The sequence below is a fragment of the Mercenaria mercenaria genome, unplaced genomic scaffold (assembly GCF_021730395.1).
Source record: "Mercenaria mercenaria strain notata unplaced genomic scaffold, MADL_Memer_1 contig_4449, whole genome shotgun sequence".
NCBI lineage: Eukaryota > Metazoa > Mollusca > Bivalvia > Venerida > Veneridae > Mercenaria > Mercenaria mercenaria.
The window spans coordinates 23,855-46,780 of NW_026462677.1; the positions used below are offsets into that span (position 1 = coordinate 23,855).

At 32.7% G+C, this 22,926-nt stretch overlaps 1 protein-coding gene across 1 annotated transcript in view; it reads right to left on the reverse strand.

The window, feature by feature from the left end:
• The window catches only part of LOC128553885 (probable methyltransferase-like protein 24), a 43,165-nt gene extending 21,420 nt beyond the window's left edge, over positions 1 to 21,745 (reverse strand). The window contains exons 1-4 of the mRNA XM_053535080.1: positions 21,081 to 21,745; positions 13,335 to 13,378; positions 8,294 to 8,422; positions 7,237 to 7,311 (exon numbers count right to left, since the gene is read on the reverse strand). Of these exons, the coding sequence (XP_053391055.1) occupies positions 7,237 to 7,311; positions 8,294 to 8,422; positions 13,335 to 13,378; positions 21,081 to 21,188 (356 nt within the window). The 5' untranslated portion in view covers positions 21,189 to 21,745. The remainder of the gene's footprint in view (positions 1 to 7,236; positions 7,312 to 8,293; positions 8,423 to 13,334; positions 13,379 to 21,080) is intronic.
• Between the last annotated feature and the right edge of the window lie 1,181 nt (positions 21,746 to 22,926).

A 22,926-nucleotide genomic window follows, 5' to 3' on the forward strand; every position in this document is an offset into this window, starting at 1 on the left:
GCAATAGCTTTGACCGTTAATGAGAAAAGTTGACATAAACGCAAAATTTAAGCAAGGAAACTGATATTTTCTAAGTCCAAAAGGGGTCATAATTCTTGCAAAAAAGCAGGATGGAGTTATGTTTCTTGTTTTACTGAGTCAGATTTCAAAGGTTAGTAAGTGTTGCAAGTTTTAAAGCAATAGCTTTGATAGTTTAGGAGAAAAGCTGACTTAAACACAAAACTTTACCAAGAAATCTGATATTTTTTAGGTCCAAAAGGGGCCATAATTCTTGCAAAAACAGGACAGAGTTAACTTATGTTTCTCGCTTTACAGAGTCAGCTATTGATGGTGAACAAGTGTTGCACGTTTTAAAATAATAGCTTTGATAGTTAAGGAGAAAAACTGACCTCAACATAAAACTTAAATAAGAAATCTGATATTTTTTAGTCCGAAAGGGGCCATAATTCTTGCAAAAAGCAGAATGGAGTTGTTTCTTGCTGTGCAGAGACAGCTATTGATGGTGTACAAGCGTTGCAAGTTTTTAAGTAATAGCTTTGATAGTTTAGGAGAACAGCTGACCTAAACATAAAACTTAACCGGGCAACGCTGACACAGACGTCGACGACGATCAAGTGATGACAATATTTTTCAAAAACTCAGATGAGCTAAAAAGGAACCCCATATTCTATAACAATGCTTAAGATATCTGTGTTAAATTATAAACAAAATATGCAGACAAAGGGAATATACAACTATCAAAGACCATATGTTGTGTTGTACATGGTATATATTGATGATAACGTAAGTGTCAAGGAGCTGAAGTGTGCTTTAACAACTACTTAATACGGTAAATATTAATCTTTATGTCTATTGATTGTGACCATCTGCTGATATGTTTTCTATATAATTAAACAATGTCTTAAACAAGTAGGGTACCACAGACCTTTTGACAAAAGCTTTGTAACGATCAACTGATGCCAGTAACGTAGTTACTATTTAGACCACTGAATAGAAAGTAATGCCATTTAGTGCTTAACGATATGGTTCAGACAACTAAATTATATAAAGGGAGATAATTTAAAAAATGAGCGAGATAGACTAATGTTTTTATACACTTCAGTTTCTTTTAATGGTCTTTATCGTTGTGTGAAATTTCAACAAAAATTATTGGGTAAATTTAGAGATATTCTTTGGAAAAGAAATGTTATATGTAAGTTTAATAAAGGGAGATAATTCAAAAAGTAAGCTAGATATATTTATTGTACTTATACAAAGCACTTTTCCTAAATGGCCTTAATCTTTGTATGAAGTTTGAATAAATTCCATTCATAACTTTTGGATAACATATTAATAGTATCTATAGATGACATTGTCTCAACGTAAATAGATAAAGTGACCTTTGACCCTAATTTCATACATTGTTTCTATTTGTCATGTTCTGTTTTAGCTTTGCATCAATTCTAAATGACTAAAACTAGTTTCATAATACATTTAGAGTACAATTTTCCAGAAAAATTGCCAGTACATAATCACTGGAATAAAAGCTACACAAAAAAATCGTAAAATCAGAGTTTCATAGCATGACCTTTTGACCCCTCTAATTTACATAAAACATTCTTGTATTTTTTGGAGACAGCTATCAAAGTAACCGGTAAGGTTCAAGCTTTAACAAATATGTTGTCTTCGGGCATTAACATGCCGGCCCTGATAAAATGATTTCTAGAGTACTTTTGTCACTAAAACCACCTGACTAATATACACTTTGTCAGAATACCACAGTTTTCCTATAATTATGTACATCGTTCAACAGTATACCATCTAAAATGTTATATGACTTTCTGTAACAGGCAGCTCTATACTCGCCTGTGTTTGAAAAATATTGTATATCGCCAGTTTTTTTTCCATATTGTGTTAGTGCATTGCAAAATATAGTTTTGTTAACTAAAATTTATAGAGGATATTTGTTTGCTTCAGTGAAATATCAATTTTATTTCACAAGTGAGCATCAAAAACTGATAGCCACGAGTGAAAATGACTTTTTTTGGTGCTCACGAGTGAAATAAAATTAATATTTCCTGACATAAACAAAATTTCTTTTTATTTCATGTGTAAAACTCTACTTTTGTTGCGTAATTTATAAAATGTCGAAAATCGCGGAAAAGATCAACAGAAAGCATAACACAAATGACGTCATTTTAACGACGTCATCGTCATTATGGTCCCCGGTATTTATAACGCTCGGTATACAATTTGACTTCAATCGCGACGGAGGACCGGAAAAACAGTGAAAAATAAAAATGATAATCTACTGTTTCAAAACTGTGGATTATCACTTTTCTTTTACTGAGAAAACTCTAGAATTCACTGGAAGACATAAGATAAAAGATCATCTTTTTTCTGCAATATCGAAATTTCTCAAAAAAAAAAAAAAAAAAAAAAAAAGGCGTCAACACAAAAAATTTATTTCACTTATTTTATATCACTGACAGTCATATCAAATAGTGCTAATATTATCTTTCGACATCAAACATTTGATAAATGCATTGTTATTCTAGTAAATGTATAAATAAAATTGAAAAGGAAACTGATGCTCAATTGGCGACCTTCAATTTCACTGAAAAATGCCGTCCAAAATACATAATATACAAGTGGTATGTTAATATTTTATAAAAGAATAGTGTGCTTTGAAAACTCATTGCAAAATACTGGCGCACATACAAATATAACATACATTAACATGTTTTAAAGCTACTCGCTCACAATATAGGAGAGGTTCATTTCATCAGTTTTATTATAGAAGGTACATAACTATGACACTGAAAAGAAAAAAGCGGTTTAGTTAAAATAAGTTACATTATTATTTATTCAGTTACCTACTGAGCTAAGCGGGCGGGCTACCGATTTTGTTTAAGTTACTTAAATATAAGATGTAAAGAATTGAGGACATGTCTTCGAATATGAGGTCTATATTATATGCAAAAAGAATTTTAGCAGAGTTACAAACGTCCCCTGACTTGGTACATTTTTCACAAAACATACTGCATGCAAATGCAACATCTTCTTGGTAATATGACAACATACTAACATTGTATATAAATCAAAGCTATATATCATATAATTCATGAAGACATTCTGAAGTTTGAAAATGTCTGGAAATCTATAATTGGTGAATGCTTTCGAATGCTAATATCTGTATTTCACAGTTTTAATGTGATTTTATTTTCAAATTGGCATTAATAAATATTTTTAGTGGCAACAAAGGGAAGCTGATCCTTCAAAAGAATAAAATCTATACAACATAAGTCCATATTAAACTCTCCACCAGGTAGAGATATGTCAAAATACTACTAAAAACTGGATGTAACATGTACGTTGGTCTCGATTATTCCCTAAGGCCAGTGATAAAATACTACAATATAAGCTCCTGACAACAAAGTAATTTTTTAATTTAACCTTTGACCTCTGTGTTGGACCTTGGCCTTAGACCAAGTGACTAGGTTCTTGCACATGACACGTCGTCTCATTATGGGGAACATTCGTGCCAAGTAATTATAAAATCCTTTGATGAATGGACCGGAACGATACAGATCCTGTTAACCATTACCCTATAAATGTGACATTGACCTTGCAGCTAGGGATCTGGGTCTTGCACATGACACGTCATCTTATTATTGAAAACATTTATGCCAAGTCATTTCAAATTAAGTTATGGACCGGACACAAAAGTGTAGCGGATAGACTGAAAAGGACGCATCCTAAATTTTTTTTCCCATTTTTTTTCTTCGAAAAAGGCGGGGGCATAAGCAGTTGAGGAAACACGTGACCTGAAATGAAACGTAACACATATTACATTTCACGGCAAATGTGAATCCAGACACAAGTATAACTAACCGATTGCTATCAAAATAAACGCAGTCCAAGCAGTACACTTTTTCTTCAGACGGTTAATCTACCAACTCCTTAGCTTTGCTACTTACAGAGTAATCGCGATTAAACCTCTCTTTCACCGATGGAAGAATTAACGTTTGGAAAAGGAGAGGTGAAGGTTATGAGAACGCCAACGTTATTGAGCGAGATCATTTTGGGGCGGAAGTGTGATGGTGTGAGAAGGAATTTGCCATCGTAGAAAGACCGAACATGTAACTGTGTCTGCTAACCTTGCATCAGTGAGATATTGGGATGAAATCCTTGAACCGGTAGCCACCCCATATCTGCAGCAAGGTCATGCAAACATTTTCTAGCAATATAACGCCCATCCGTACACCAAAAACGTTAACATCTTGGAATGGCCGTCTCTTCCAGATTTGTTCTCCATTTCCTTGGGCGTAAGGTCAGATATGAAGATGACGTCAGAGTGAATGACGTAGTCAGAGCTTTGAGGTTATAACAGATACTGACAAAACTAAAGCACTCTTTTTTAGACCCTTATGTTCTTCAAACAACCTGATTACAATAATTTGTGATTTGTTTTGTGTGGTATTCTGTAAAATTACTTGGAATAGATTATCTATAAGGTATCCAGGCTTTGTTACGATAATATGTGTATATTTATGATCCTGTTAGTAGTTTTATACATTGATATTTTTACTGAGATATAATTGACATGGAATTTTCTAATATTTTTAATTCATATGCATTCGCGTTCAAGTGTAGTTCCGTACCAGTAAAAAATAAAAATGATATTTTTAGTGTTTGGAACAGTGAAAATATCAATTTTATTTCACTGACAATTTTCAGTATTTAACTAAGGAGCATAAAATAAACAGATATTGTTAGACAGCATCGTTGATTATATACCTAATTATGAAATGATAAAGGGAAAGTTATATGAAAAACGAATTTTCTAGACCTACAACGAGACAATTTGTTGCTGAACGACGTACGTCACTGAAAGTTTAAGACAGTAATAACGCGCGTTCTGTTTAGTTAACTTTTTACACAAATTGCTTGAATGATCAAAAATATACTTTGGAGAAAAGAGGACAATTTAGAAAGGAATAGCAGAATCGTCCCTTCGAAGGATGTGACCCCTCACTCCACCAAGCAGCACATTAAATGGGAGTCCTTTATCACTTAAATGATTCAAGATCCAAAGCCTCTTAGCAAATATTTTGACAATGTTCGTGTCACAAACTGACATACGGGCCTTAATATATCTGCAGTTTAAATGCAGGCATTTCATCATTTTTTTTTGTAATTTTTTTGAGTTATTGTGGTAAATGTATGATTTTACACATAAAATACCACTCATGCTTTTCTGTATTTCATAACTTAAATTTCCATGTAAATTTCATTAAATTCGGTTCAGTAATAAGAAAGTTGATATTTTTCAATCTTAAGTAATTTATGTTTTTTATCCCCAAACAACTATAACGGACCTTAAATTGACCAATTCAAAACCGCGCCAAAGTAGTCGGATTTCACGGCTATGTCGTGATTCCCGTGAAAATCGAAATAGCAAGAGACATAAACCTACAAATAGACTGGACTAGATATCTTTAGTGCACAACAATTTTGACAGTCAGACGAAATTATGTCACTTTGATTTTCTTGGTCGAAATTTTGCTCTATCGAGGTAAGAAATTAATTTGTTAGATTTTTGTAAAAATTTTGAATTACGATCTTTATGTAGTAAATTTTTGTTCATTCTACAGAATTTTGTAAAGCGTTTACTTTTCGGCAAGAGATAAGCTAGTTTCGGTATGTCAGGCTAATTCATTAAGTTTTTCAGACCTTTGTAAACCATTCATTTCGGAAGAAGAATCTAAAATGTTTCGTTAGTATAATTTATACAATTTATATTTGAAATTGTGTAATAAAGTAATTAGAAAGTTACCTTTATCATAAAACGTATATGTCAATCTTTTGATTATAAATTATGGAACGCCGGTACTGCATTGCATTTTAATGTATAAATATATGTGCTGCCAAATATAGTACCGTGTATTTAATATGTTATTGTAATTTGAAATTATTTTGTGCCAGTCAATAGCATATCTATACAATGTCCGTTTTGTTGTATGGTAGTCGATAACGTTTAGTTTGCATTGCATTTTGTTAATTTGTGGTTGTAAATAATAGCTGCAGTTATATTCATTTCCTTATCTATAATTTTTCATCATAATTTTTTTATACTTTAACTTAAGACTGGTAAGTTATTTTAAATTTGAGAAATAATGAAAGGAATAGGTGACGTATTGTAATCACGTGACGTATGAACTTAGTAGCACGTATATTTTGTAAAAGTAGCACGTTTATTTGTGGGAGCCTATGGATGTATGGTGTACCCACAGGAGCAGTTTTATGCCCTTATTTGTTTTTGCTATGGTGCTTACCATATGTTATATTTTTTAGCTTCTTCCACCAAACGACTTTTTATCTGGTGATGATGTCACGACCCGAAAGTATTGTACCTGAGGTTTATTTGTCGTTACTAGCCTGGATGTGATTTCCCAGCGCAGAGATCCTTCGTCCCATGGTTGTGCCTTAACCACCAAGACGCTGATTTTTGTAGTCAACTGAGACAGCTCAGGGTTACAAACACCTACAAACACTGGACATGGGAAGCCGAAAAGGGGTCAACGTTTTCGTGGTTTAGACTGACATTTCTTAAGTTTAGTTCTTAGTGCTACTTTAAGTTTGAAGTAAAAGGAAACAACTGTGATACGTCGAGATAGAAATGAACTGTTATTAATAGGACTGCACATCTTCTAGAAAACAGATACTGAGCTCAGATTTTTTTTCGTTCTTTTCTTCTAATTAGATTTTTCCTTCATTCATTGTAAATAATCATTTTCTGTAAATAAACTTGGAAATATTATAATGAGTGTTAAGTTGTTCTAGTAGTTGCTGTCCCCGGTTCGTCCATCCTGTCACAGTTTGCCTTATTAGTATGTGAGTCTGACTATATGAATTCAAAGAAGTTAGTAATTTTAATACAGAACTAATGATCCTGTTTTATTTTATTAATGTTCATTTCTTTATTTTCACATATTAAAAAGCTTTTCATCACACATCATTTTCTATAAATTTATTGTAGTTTGAAACTTCACAGTTAGCAACTCATTAAGTTATCTTCGATCAAGATTCCCATTTAACAATACCATGAGATAAATGTGTTTAAAGAAGTCGCATAAAATCAAGTCATGAGTAAAATTTTTACATTAAGAATAATTTATGTGACACGTGTTTAATCCTGTTGACTCTCGTCTCAACATCTCTGATAAAGTATACGGGATAATATTTATTACATACCTTGGGTCGAAAGTATGGATTTCACATTTGAACTTCTGCATGACATCAATTTCAAATCCAAACATAAAGTGCGATCTATGGAAAAAATGTTATTGACTTAATGCAAGGTTAAAAACCTAAAACATACCGGTAGATATTTTGCGGTATTATCATATACAAACTTATTTAATTACATGACTGTTTTCATTCTGCTGTTTCTATTTACACTGTTCTATCTCCTTGATACAGTTCAATTGTCTTGAAATAGGTCACATTGCTTTGGGAGTTAACCAAAAAATCAAATGTAATATGTAGCCGACGTTATACAAATATAAGAATGGCTTGTTAGCTGTTTCACTTACTATAATTACAAATTCTTTCAGTTATGTAGATTTTAACAACACTCACATCCGCAATAAATGTATTTTCAGATGGGTATTAAGTAGGATCACAGATATAATCAAGTATTCCTATTGGAAAATTGATTTAAAAATATCCATGACATTCAAAATAAAAATTGTAAATTAGTATGGTCCAAGCAAAATTTCAAATTCACTCAAAAAGTAGGCAATTAATTCAATACATTTTAAATGTAGGAGACGTATTAAATCAGTGTTAAAATCTACACTTAGTACTAACTGACGCGTCATTCTGCAAATTAAAATTACAAGAAACTCTATGCACATACAGAACTTGTGTCGCTAGTGATTCTCTGCGTCTTTGTCAGATTTAGCAAGAACACCAAAGTACTGTATTTAATTATTACGTTTGGTCATAATTTAAAATACATGATAAAGGACCCTGCAAGTAATTCGTTATCTTTGCAACTGTGTTTGGTTCCGCCATTATATTGTGAAATTACCACTTACAAACGAGATGTTTATGTTTAAAGACATGTTCTTAAAAAAGCTTATCACATGTAATATTTTCTGTCGGCAATTGCATATAAATTCATGTGTTGTTTAATTCCAATGGACAGTTTCGGGTATCATATAAACGTCTGGTCAAATGATCCGTTGAATTTTCTATATATGAGTACGTCCGACACAGTTATCAATGAAAATTAATTAATACGTACCCAAAAGAATAAACGAGACATGGCTTCTTGGGTTTAAACGGGCTGTCCATGCAAACAGTGTATCCTGACTCTGCTTTGGGCCCGCATCTTGTTTTGTTTTGGCAATTTACTCCAATAGTGCTTACAAACCTACGAAAAAGCAAAACACAAATGAAAATGAAATTATTTAACTTTTGTCGATACCCCAAGTTTAATAGATTAAAGTGAATTCAAGTTCCATTATGATAAACATGTAGTTGTTCAACGGGTTGCAAATTCTTATGTTAAATATTGGGCATTTATTCTCCAGCACAATTCACAAGAAAGATACATGCTCATCAACAGAAGAGAAAAAAAAAACTTCACAAACACAAATTCAAAAGACAAAACCATGATCATCTCAAAAGCAAACATAAATTTTCCTTTATACTGACATTGACATAATGTATAATTATCATGTAACATTTACAACTCAGTATGCTGTCATGCGATATTCAAATAGTTTTTGAACGAATGTTCAAATTAAAATCTCTGCAGCTAATTATAATCCTGATGCATAATAACAGATCGTACAAATATGATGAAGTTAGAATGTAAGAGATATTCAAACATTTATCTACGATATGTGTTTGAATTATAATGATTTTTCTATGTTAAAGTCACTGACCTCCAGAATTGGCTAAAATAATATTTCTCTCAAATTGAAGTTTGGTCATATTATGAACATTAGAATATGAGTTTTTGTTTCTAAATTATTATAAAAATTCCAAATCAAGAAAAAAAGATGACCTCATCGGAATCGAACCCCGGACCACCGCGACAATACAATAAAGACATTTTCCCGTCCTCGCAACCAATAAAGCTATAGCGGAATTAGTGACTATGACTACAAAATATAGATATTTATAATCGAGACAGTTTACCTGGAGTAAAAGCGTTACAAACGCTTTTCATTTTTCATCGAAAAATCTTTTTTTCCGTATCATATAGTTTGTCAGTAATTAAGTTTAAAGCCTTTTTAACAAAAAAGCATATATTTCCAGATATCTAAAACAAAAATTGTGTTGTCGAACGATCTGGAGGCCAGTCCCTTTAATGTTCTGTCGATATAATATGACCTTAGGGGACAGTGAGGCCACGTTATGTTGACATTTTAGCGGTATCTATTTAAAACACGGCAGACACACGCACATAAACACCCGCACACAAGGCCAACACAAGAGGACAAAACGAATAAACAAAGGAACAGAGTGGGACACCGCCTTGGAACGGTCCCCCTCTATTCTGTTCGCCCTATAATTAGCATTAAACAATCCAGGTGACGGGGCTACTCTCAAAATCCGAAGCAACATTAATGTGCCTCCTGTAAATTAGTATATGTCATTATGTGCTATTCTCACACACCAGCAACCGGTGCCTGGGTAAATTATTACCTTGTGTAAATTAGTATTTTTCATGGTTTGTTATTATCTCGCACCGGCTCATCGGTGCAACATAAAAATCACCTATTTATTATCAAGAAGCCATAAAATGAGCAATGGGCGACCTTGGGAGCCCGCACAGTGAGCGGAGTCGCAACACATTACTTGCATTCTTAAAACAAGTACTAACTGTTGACACTTCAATAAAATCTATGACGATTTCCCTTCGGAAGCACAGATGGGATAAAAGCAGGCTCGGTCCGTTCTTGAGATAATATGAAATGTGAAAATCCTCTCAAGTATTATCTATAACAACCTATAAAATACTGACAATGACAAGTCTATTATAGCAATTAACTCGTGTACTGTAATTTCAGAATAGTTGGCGTTAAGAAAATATGTCATAACAATGTACAAAATTCTACCTGTATAAAAGTTTGAGAAAATATATTGGTAAAAGTCAAATGTTATGGTAAGTTGCATTCCATCAGCATGAAAATGATGCTCTTCATATTTTTGAATAAACTGAAATTATGTCTTTGCATAATAACCTAAGTCTTTTATAATAATAAGGAACCGTTCTTCGATTGTTTGATGTCATAGCTAGGCTTCTACAAAAGTGTCATTAATTGTTTAACATTTAAGTACAAAACTGGTTCTATGAATGTCGTAACTTCAAATATGGTTAATATTAACTTTGAATTTTCATAGTATATCACATTTCATTACCATGATCCTTTTGACATTGAATAACGCATGTTTTTCCTGCTGGTGACAGAGCCCGGAAGAGCGAGCATACCAACGCACCACTAGGGAATCTGCTTATGTTATAAAAGGAAGTAAACGTGGGTCAAAACTATTCTAGACCAAACCGTGTAAAAATTGAATATATTATCCATCAAAGCCATTAAATGTCCTGGAATGTCGGTTTGATTGATCACATTTCTTTAATTTTTTCTTGACATATCCGTTATTTTTCAAAAATACCTTTACCTTCGACCATGAAACGTGCGTATGTAAAAGGTGTTTTAACAGCATTTGAGTGTGAAAATCTCTCTGGTAATGCACTTTAAAAATGATCTGTTATAAAAGACAACCCGCCTGAATCCAAGTTCCAGATCAGATAATTTTTACTATCTGATTAAAGACTTTATTTTGGTTTCACTGTTGTTTAAAAAGGCAGAGAAAGTGTATAATTAGTCAAAAATAAAGAGTCGAAACAAAACGAAACGTGCTGAATTTTAAGAACAAAATGATACAAGTATTGCATTAATAGCTTCGATGATAGTGCTTAAACTATACCACTTCATTAGAAGTATATAAAATGTGATAATAAATGCCTGACCAATACTTAAAATTAATGAAAGTAAGAATCTCGATTATTACCATCTTCACTTTATAAAATTGGCAAAGTAAAGGGCACTAAGAATTAAGTAGGGAATGTATACTTTATTCTCTATACCTCTTGAGGCATCAACATCTTGAAATTGCAAATTAACGTCTATTTTAATGTTAATACAAGCCCGAAGAAGGAGAAATAAAAGTAAATTTCACTACCTGAACTCATAAAGGTATGTTCTGATTTGTTTAGTACAAGTACTGTGTACACATAAAAAATAACCAACCTTTCAGTTATTCCTCCAAAATGTGATCATATTGAAGGGGAATATTCATCATTTGACAATGTATATATTTAGAAAGAATTCAGTGAATACTGTAAACTGTCGAAAATTACGAAAATCGGACTACAGACAAAAAATATGGCAATTTAGATATTATCAATTAATTACTGGCAACCATTTCTGGCACAGCGAGATCATCCTCATTTCCTTATATGGGCATCACCAAATATTGTATTTATGGCAAAATTATATTAAATACAATTAATCAAGGAGCTTAAACTTAAGGTATATGCTTTTGCACACATACTAAGGTTCATATTATATTATCGCTCGTAAAATATGTTTCTCTTAGTTGTTATTCACTGATTCTCCATATATGGTAATGCCAATACACGGAAAGAATGATGCCAAATATTGCTGCCATTTGAGTACACAGGTGGTATTCAAATGGCTATAACCTTTTTGCTTGTAGTCAGATTTTGATGCTTTTTCTTTCTCTCTTTTTTTTTTGCTTTTAGTTCTTTCATATTATAAATGTTGCCAAATATTGCATACTTCCCTTTAAATCATCACCGCATTTACACAATGACAAAAGTATAACACTATAAAATAATATATCACAAGTATTGAAATTATTTCTTTAGATGCCTCTACAAATGCTAAAACATAGTTTAGTCATTTCTTTAATAAGAAACATGGTAAAAACCTATTTTAAAACTTAGACTTAATTATCGTAATTATGATTTGGTTTTGAAATTTAACAGAGACATATCTGCAAAAGAAAAAAAATTAAAAGCTGAATTGTTTTTCATGGAGATGTTATCCGCAAACTCTATAAGATTGTGGGTCACATCAATTCTTGAAACTTTTTTTTTTAAAGTTACAAACGTTGATCTGATTTGTTAATCGTATATGAGTTTAGCCTATATTTCATCCTTCTTTCGGTTATGCTAATTTTGTCTATTGTCTTTCTATTGAACATAGATATTTGTCATTGTGTGTCTCTTATGTGCAAAAATACACCTTATAAGAAGTTTACGATGTTTGTATTTTGGTCAATATGCCTATGCCAAATAATTTGCTATTATGCGAGTGAATGAGCAGTGCTAACGTGTAACGTAAGTCAAATAAGATTAATTTCGTTTAAATCGACGAAAGCTTCAATATTACATTTATAATCTATAAAAGTTTGCGACAGGGAATCTAATTAAGATAAATAATCTAGGTTCATAATTTATATTTTAAATCGTTGTATTTTGCTGTGGATTGTCCACTTGTTGTAAAAGTACTAAATAAAAATAAAGTTCTGTACCAATTCACGATGAAACAAAAGATGTAGAAATAATGCGAAATCAAGGTTTTTCAAATATATTTCTTTTTATTTTCGGTAAAAGTGACCTGGACCGCAATGATCATAGACCTCCCCAACCCCCTTCCCCAACCTTTCTTCCATATTCAGCTACCTACACACCACGTTTCATCTCAACAAGTAATTTCTAATTATATATTTATATAAATTAATTGTTACCTTGACCCTGAAATTTTGGCAAAAAAATGGCCCTTTTTTATTACCCCTCCCCCGTCAAAAAAACAAAAAAAAAAAAACAAAAACAAAAAAACAACAGTTAAATCCCAGCCAGAGATCAGTTACCATTATCCATCTGTTGTACTCATCATTCAAAAAGGTACAATGGACAACTAAGCCGCGGTGCAAGTTTCAAAATCTGCAGATCAATGAAATTATTTTGATCTTTTTTTTAACTTGAAAACGTCGATTATCTACCTCCAATTAGTCTTGTTTCAGATCATCAATCAGTACTGCATTTCAACGGAAACTGTTTATTTTTGCATAAGTAGCAATGACCTTTACCCAAACTCAACTGCCTCTAAGTGCAATTCCGATCTTTGTCTTCTATAAGCTACCTATAGGCAGAGTTTTATTTCAAAATCTTATCTCCAAGAAACAAAACTTAAGCTGCTGAAATACACAGAATTTTAACTTTAAACTAATAAACATACCGTTCGTATTCTCTGTAAGGCTTTCCAAAATCATCTTCAGTCACCTGAAAAACATCTCCAATAACAATCTTTAGATATAATGATAATCATATCTAAAACTATATATAAATTTATATTATTTAACTTGGGCTAAACTGTTGTCGAAAGTCCATATTTCTAAGCAATGACATAGGATTAACGATGTTATAATTGTGTGGAAACGGAAATACCTTTATCGAAGTCATTTGGCCAGTCATAAACCTCTTACAATTTTGGAAAATATGCTTGTTTAGCAATACATATTTTCTAATAAAGAGTGTTTCATCTGCTGACCATGCGAGTCCTTTCTTACATTGCAGATATGGAGGTTGTCGACGGTACCTCTAGATTTTATGTACCTCAGGTTAGTATTTTAGTCCTGATCGACAATAAGCCAAGTAATTTGATTCACACATTCATTTTACATAAAAGATGCTTGGTCCTGGGAATCCTTTCAAGAATAACCATAATTAATAACGAATAAATAGATATACTTATTTTATCATTTTTTTTTCAAATAAAACATATTACACATGTCATTCATATTCTTGTTCTTTCTTTAACAGTGCTGTAAAAATATGTTAAAGTTTGCAAGCCCCCTATGCTGCTTATATCGGCCCGACTCGGTGGGACAATATTACGAGAGGAATTTATATGAAAATCTACGACAAAGTCCAAAAATCTCGGTTGTGGAGAAAAGAAACTCGATTAAAAGGTTCCCGCCAAGGAATAAATTATTTGCATTTGCACCAGAAACTGTGCTTAATTGTAGTATATATGAAGACACCCTCTCAAGAATAGATTATCTGCGTCGTATCAGCTGCAAGATTAAAACATATAGTAACTATTTGCAAGAAGTTAAACTGACAACGGGCCGCATACTAGCCTTTTGACAAAGCTAAGCTTGTTCAGGTAATAAAATAGTTGCAATGTAAAAATATATGTACAGTGTCAATGCGACATATAAGAAAGTGGACACATCCCTGTACTGGTGTCATTTGCACGGGTACTAAACAGTGCCTGCGGTACTGACTGTGCCGACGAGGATTGAAGGCACTTCGCTTCCTGTACCGCAGGTACTTCGTCAATGTTTACAAAACGAGCGAGATCGGAGAGTGATTTTTGTCATTTTTGTCATTTTGTTACTGCATGGAGTAATTTTTCAAAAATCGGGGAATGTAGCGGGGTGTAGATGTATCTTATCAACATATCCATGCTAAAATTTGTGGCAAATGATCAATTTCCTAGAAACGTAAGGACAAATAAGTTGAAAATGAAACGTGATTTTTTCACATCAGTGACTGTTTAGACTCGATTTCTTTTCGCTGACCCAAACGATGTCGTCTCTGCCGTCGTAAATTATATTTATAAATGACATGTGATCTGCTAAAACATAAAATGTGTCCAGAAAATTCCGAATTTGAACGTTATGCCACTTTTGGAAAAGTGCCGCAGGCATTTTGACGATGCCGCAGGCACTTTTAGAAAGTATCTGGACATAACTTTGGCCGAAACTAGACAGATGGAAGAACAGAGAAACAACATTTCCTTCAAGAAAACGAAAAGAAAAAGGGGTGTTGAATAGTATGCAGTGGAATGCAAGTCAACTGAAGTCAGGTACCATCATATTGCCGCATTTCAGAAAGCGGTCCTCAGAATAAAAACCCTATGCTGCTCGATATGTTGTTGTTTTTTTTTTCAAAGTTTTGTTTGCAGGGGATAAAATAGGTTTTTACGTACATGTAAAAACTATTAAAATTCTCCCGTTTGATCGTTTATGAGCTATACTTATTAAGTTCTCCTTTTTTCTGAAAACATTTTTAAATTTTTTTTTGTAGATATACTTAATATTTCAAGGAAACGTTAGGCTATTAAAATAACTACAGAAAATTTCAAACAGCGATATAGTTTCTGATTTTATACCGTAATAACTGTCTAGCTAGTAAATGTCAGCTGTCCACAATGGGCTCTTACACAAATGGTATCGAGATTATAATGTGAATCATCGCAATAATATTTACAGGAAACTTCTGACTATTGAGACTCTTATTAGAAAACTTCGCTTTATCACGATTATTTCTTGAAGTATCCTGACGGCTACCTACCTACCTCGTTGCAGAGGTTATAATGCAGTAATCTGGTCAAAAATGTGGTTCCGTGGTGTAGGTGTAGTCGAAAGAAGTCCCTAATAAATAGATCTTAAGTTTTCTACTTTTCGCATAAATCGGGAGCCAAATGGGCATCATTCCACTCGTGGAATTAATTTTACATAAGATAGGACACTTTTCATGCTAATATTCGCTTGTTTTCGAGTTGTTTTACGTGAAAAACGAAAGTAGGGTTTTTTATTCTGCGGACCGCTTTCTGAAATACGACAATATGAGGGTACCTGACTCCAGTTGACTTGCATTCCACTGCATACTATTCCACACCCGTTTTTTTTTTCGTTTTCTTGAAGGAAATGTTGTTTCTCTGTTCTTCCATTTGTCTGTTTGTCTAGTTTCGGCCAAATTTATGTCCAGATACTTTTTGAAAGTCCTGCGGCACCTCGAAGGGGCTGCGGCATCGTCAAAATGCCTGCGGCACTTTTCCAAAAGTGGCATAACGTTCAAATTCGGAATTTTCTGGACACATTTTATGTTTTAGCAGATCACATATCATTTATAAATATAATTTACGACGGCAGAGACGACATCGTTTGAGTCAGCGAAAAGAAATCGAGTCTAAACAGTCACTGATGTGAAAAAATCACGTTTCATTTTCAACTTATTTGTCCTTACGTTTCTAGGAAATTGATCATTTGCCACAAATTTTAGCATGGATATGTAGATAAGATACATCTACACCCCGCTACATTCCCCGATTTTTGAAAAATTACTCCATGCAGTAACAAAATGACAAAAATGACAAAAATCACTCTCCGATCTCGCTCGTTTTGTAAACATTGACGAAGTACCTGTGGTACAGGAAGCGAAGTGCCTTCAATCCTCGCCGGCACAGTCAGTACCGCAGGCACTGTTTAGTACCCGTTATTTGTGATTGTAAGGCACTGAGGCCGCTTACCTTTAAGTCGTGCGGCCAAAACCGCAAATACTAGACTGTCACTCCCTTGGTGCCAAATTACAATTTTCTTTTGATTGAAATAACTTTGACTTGTCTGTTCCCGTTACACTCTATAACAAAGATGTGTATACCCCGTTATGTATAAAATGTTAAACAAAAGATCATTATACACTTAAACGTATTTGTGCAATTTTCCTGTTCATATATAACTAGTTTTTAATTTAGAAGACTAAATAAACACTTCGTAAGTCTCAAAGTAGCTTTTCTTTGGTAAACATAACTACCTAGGAGCAAACAATTACGCTAGTATATTTTATGGTTTACTAAATGGAATTTCTTCTTTAAATTGTGTTTAGTGACGGAGAATCAAATCGAAAACAAATTATAGGTATCCAGCCTTGGTCATGAATTATCTCCCCTTTAAAGTCGTAAAATACTGAAAAATCTATTTTCAAGGACAGATATTTCTAGATCAAGCCCCAGTACCTATAATGTTTAATACATATTTCCGTTTTAAACTTGCTTCTTAGTCAACACACAAAGTTTAAAGAAATTCTGTCCGAAATAAAATTTTTGCCAGATACAAATATAAAACTGTGCGATATATCTTTAATCAGAGAAAACAGATACACATATCATCAAATAATGATAAAACAAAAGTTATTCCCAGCTATTCACCCAGGTTGAATGGAAGAGACTACGCCAAACATTATAAGGTTTGGAACAAATAACAAGATTCTGCTACGTTTCTTTGTTTTCAGTTGTTTTCATTTTGCTTTTGAAGCTAATATAGCATTATAATTTTTACTGATGAAATATAAATTGAAATATCTGTAGATAAGTTCATTTTCCTTACTTTAATTAAAATATGACTAAATATATGGAGTTTATAATCACTCAAACCATGAACTATCACTTTTTGAGAGTTTCAGACAGATTAAAATTAATAAACTTATTACTTGCAAAAGCATCATTAGTTGCCAAAATTTGGAATTAAATTATCATTAGCATTACTGACTTTTGAAAACTAGTGGATCAGATCTTGTGTATTAGCATTAGTATTATTTCAGGTAAATAAACATCTTACAATTACATACACATGTACATTTACGTCCTTTTAAATTAGGGGTAACCAGATCACTTTCATGATGAATTGTTATATATATGGATCAGATATTCTCAACATGATTGTTCAAACATTAACTTTTATCTTAACTTAATTTTAAACTACTTAAAACAGACAAATCGAAACTCCACCGGCCGACCAACACGACAGAAATGAAAATGTTACATTTTTGGTTTTATTGAGCCTATTCACGGACGGTTACCTAACGGCATCTTTCTTGAGCGATTCCCTCCTTTGAGCGGTAAACAATTCCTCTCAAGCAAATTCATTGTACGTTTCCCTTCTAAGAACGGTAATTCCCTACAACATCGCCAATGTCCGTTAGATAGCGGAAACATCCGGATTGTTTCGCACAGGACGGGAATATCCGATAAATAATGTATGCATGTGCTGTTGAATGTCAATGGTACCAATACGTTACGTAGGATTTAATGGATGATTTGTCGTAAATCGGGCACCAGCGTAGTGTAAAGCACAGAAAACAACAACAACAAAATATGGAAAGTAGAGATGGCACCTTTCAAGTTGCATCTGATGTTACTTTTTGTTGAAATCTTAATACCGGAGTACATCAATTATATAATATATATATAATATATAAAATACATTTTTCATGCTGAAAGGCAAAATTTAATCCGAAACGTTTGCTCCTACTTGGAAAAATGAAGCCAGTGACAAATAGGTCTTCTAGGACTATTTAGTAATCTGAACAAAGTATGCATATATTCGGATGTGTTTCCCAAAAATATAGTTTACTTCAAGATCTATGAGTAATTATTCAAACAAAAAAGTTGAGCATTATCTTTCATTTTCAAACGAACTAACTCAAAGACATTTTTTTAAAAATTTATTACTGCCGATAATTTACAGGTATGGTATGATTATATGAAAGTTATCATTATTCGTAAGAAAAAATATAAAAGACTATATGCATTTTACAACATCGAAAAACAAAATTCGTTTGCCAAGAATAATCAAGGTCTCAAAGTGTATGAGTTAAAAACAAAGCAATATACAGATGTATATACTATCTGATGGTAACACGAGAACCATATCAAAAACTGTGCCGAAAGAAGTTATTTCACTTTTCATGTTTACAAATGCACCTAAATTTCATATTGGCCGAGTCGTGCGGAATCGCATTTACCTTGCGGAATCTACCGTTACAGAAACTTCTGGTGAATATAGTGCAGAGGTTCTTTAGAATAAATAAAATGGTTGTGTTAGTTAAAAAGATTTTTTTTTGATTTAACGTCGCACCGACACATGATAGGTCATATGGCAACTTTCCAGCTTTAATGGTGGAGAAAGACCCCAGGTGCCCCTCCGTGCATTATTTCATCACGAGCAGGCACCTGGGTAGAACAACCGACCTTCCGTAAGCCGGTTGGATGGCTTCCTCACATGAAGAATTCAACGCCCCGAGTGAGGCTCGAACCAACATCGATGAGGGGCAAGTGAAGTTAAAAAGAAATGACAATCACCTTTCTTTTAGCTAATCCATCAAAAGGTTTAGAATGTTAAAATACACTTGAGTTAACCTTGGTCATTTTTTGTGACAGTAATTAATAGTATCATTTTTGTCACAATGATCAAAAGTATATAATTGTTTAGTTGGCGTATTATTCTTATACCAATTCATTCGTTACGAAGTTCACAAATTAGTATATATATATATTATTAGTACATGATTTTTCTACTCTTTATACTAATTTACCACATAATCTTATTAAAGACAAACATGTAGCTTTAATTGAGATAACATTTGCAAGAGAAAACGTTAATTATCTGGCTTGCAATGAAACTAAAGCATTCTTTTCTAACAGTGCATTCAAGAGATACAACCTATGGAGTTGTGATCAGGTTTCTGAAGCTCTAAAGTTTCTACTAGATAATATATTTGTCAAATTTGGCAATAAAACTTAAGACAAGTAATTGGTATCCCGATGTGAACCAACTGCGATCCCCTCGTTGCTGATTTATTCTTATACTGTTATGAACGAGATTTCATGCTTAGTTTATCCACTGAGACACAATTTGAAATTATTGAAGCTTTTAATGGAACCTCAAGGTATCTTGACGATATTTTAAATATGGACAACCAATATTTTCCAGAAATGGTGAAATATATTTACCCTATTTTTCTTAAAGTTTAAAGAAACCATTGCAACAAAGATGTTTAAAATAGCTTATATCTGGCTTTTTATCGTAAGTTCTTATAAAAATATTAAATAAAATTATCTTTCTTGGTAATGTAGCTTTAAAACATCTTATTTCTGACGTAAGTAATATTTTCGTGTTATTTGCACATATTTAATCAAACTTCACAGCTTAAAATACATATAGCAGTAGGAAAAATATCGTTCTGCATGCTGCTTATATTCTCATGGATATTGTTGAAATGCAAATGAAATGCCGAAGCTGTGTTCCTTATATAGACCAGTGTCAACGCTTTTGAATTTTACTTTTAGATATATAAGTCACAGGCTTCGTTTCCATGGTAATATCAATATAATTTAAGAAACCACGATTTTCTACTGGAATTTGAACCATTTTAGAGCTTAGTTTTAGTATATAAGTAACAAATTATCAACGGAAACTGAAAAATAAGTATTGTAACTCAAACTGTTCAATTTTTATTTGAAAATGGCCGTATTAAGTAACCTTTCAATATAACATAAATGAAGCAAAATATTGATCATTATTCAGAGCGAAATACTCATAAAAATATTCCAGCAAATAATGGCTGTTTGAAAATATTTCAAATAAAGAAAATGCAAAGAATTACGTACTTTCAAAATAAAAGCTATCAATTTTGCGAGGTGATTGACACGTAACGTCATGACGTCAATGACGTCATTTTTAAGGCAACAATGTTTTGAAGCGTTTCTGTGGCAATTTGTTCATTATGTCTACATTATTAAACCATTAAGCATCAGATCGGAGACAGGTTCAGGATTTTATTTCAGAAGAATGGATAAACAAACACATTTAGTTTGTTGTAAACGTTGTCGTAAATCGTCACATTAGCTTCTGGTTGGGCATGCGCACATACAAATATTAAGGTAACCTACCTCCTTAAGTGATAACTTAAAGGTTCATATTTTTGTAAAGAACCTAGCCGACCAATAAAAGACGAACTAATGAGACCATAATCTAAAACAAAGTAAAAACTGTAATTTTTCATGACTCTAACGAGCAACTAAATAATTATTTTTTCGACAAAGTTTCACTGTACAGTTAGTACTATGTACAAAGGTTCCTACATAAAGTCAGGCATGCGTCTTAGAAACTTATCATTCTTATTAAACATCTCAAGACGAAATCAACAATATATATTTCTAACATATTGACTGACATAATAAATAATAAAAATACAGTGTTTCTTAACTACATGTATGTAAACGCTAGGTAAAATACGATAATATATTTGTTGAAAGCCTTAGTATCTTTTATTTTTTGAAAGTATCTTTTAAAGCAAATATTTTATTGTTATTGTTTCTTTTATGTATGCTTGTAATTAAAAGAGAGAATATTACCTCCGACAATAATGATTCCAAAGTAAATTTATGAAGTTTGCAGATATATATTGTAATAAAAACTAACACTAAACCACAGAACAAACTTTTGTCAATTTTGATTTTCATATTCTTTCTTATTCCGCTTTTAAAATTCGACGATTTCAAGTATATAGTCTTCTCTCAAGCATAATTTACAATCACTTGACAGTGTTACCATTTGCCGTCCAGTAAGTAAGGTATGTCTATTGATCTCTTTTTAGATATTCCGATATATTTATCCAAAGATAAACAAGACTTTTTTCTTAGACAAAATAACAAGAATATAATGTAATTACAATAATAAAATAATAGTGTATGTGATGATGTTTATGCATAAACACATAAAATACGTACATCATGTATACATTTTATATGAAGAAATATATTTTCAATTATTCCCCAAGCAAACACAATGTATTAAAGGAACTTATTATGGAACTATTTGTTTTTAGGTATGATAATTCAGTTTTTATTTAAGACTATATTTGTCGATACCATACCAGATAATGGGCCATGTAGTATCCCGTGAGTCATAATAAACCTTAAATAGTTGTCTTAAAAACGGCTTTATTGCACTCTATATTTGTGGAAGATAGAATTAACAAAATAAAGTTCACCAATAACCCGATATCATAAAGGGCCATAAACCGAAACCTATATTAAGATTATCATATTTCAACCTAGGAAGGATTGTTTTACATAAAATATCCCACTATGCTTAGAATACAAACCATCAAAAACAGTATACTTTATTGAACCATAAGACAAAAATGCTTTCGTAGTTATATCACACTGGTTACAACTTTATCACATCTTGTGGTTCTAATGTCAGTGGTGAGTTCCACGCTGAACGAGCGGCCGAAACGACACATTCAGGTCTTGTTTGGTAATTTGTAGTCGTTATATACTGACTCAAAAGAAAACTATGAGTGCACCAAGAACGCAATTGAGTCCGTTTTATAGCACATAAGTTCAGTTGGCTGAGATTTTTTTCGTTTCCACAGACATTTCTGTACAGTCTGATGGGGGAGAGAATGTTTGCTGTTTCTGAGAATATGCACTATGTAGAATGTTGATTGGGATCGAAGAATTATCAAATCACTGCATATTCAAAAAGATACTTCAGGAGACAAACCAGGCGTATTTTCATGGAATTGGTCTGGTTGGTATCTCAAGTGTCGTCCTAAAACCTAACACATCGAAATCACGAGTGTGTCCCTACCTAACGCAATCGAGTAGATATTGTTCTATTTTTCTTACTTGCAGAGCCTTATTGTGCTAATTCAAAAGTCGCTTTGTGACAGGATGGACGAACCGGGGACAACTATCGGAACAACTTAACACTCATTACAATGTTTACAAGTTTATTTACAGAAAATGATTATTTACAATGAATGAAAAAAAAATTGTTAGAAGAAAAGAATGAAAAGAAAACAAAACAACAACAAAAAAAAAAAAAAAAAAAACAACAACAACAAAAAACACTGAGCTCAGTAACTGTTTTCTAGAAGATGTACAGTACTATAAATTACAGTTCATTTCCATTTTGACTTCACAGGTGTTTCCTTTTACTTCAAACTTAAGTAGCACTAAAAACATATCTTGAAATAAAGTCCATTTAAATCGTGAAAACGTTGACTCCTTTTTGGCTCCCCATGTTGGTAGGTGTTTGTATCCCTGAGCTGTCTCAGTTGACTACAACAATCATCGTCTTTGCTGTTAAGGCAAAACCATGGGACGAAAGCTCTGCGCTGGGTAAATCACATTCAGGCGAGTACACTAAATCGAATCTCGGATATTGAACTTCCGGGTCGTGACATCATCA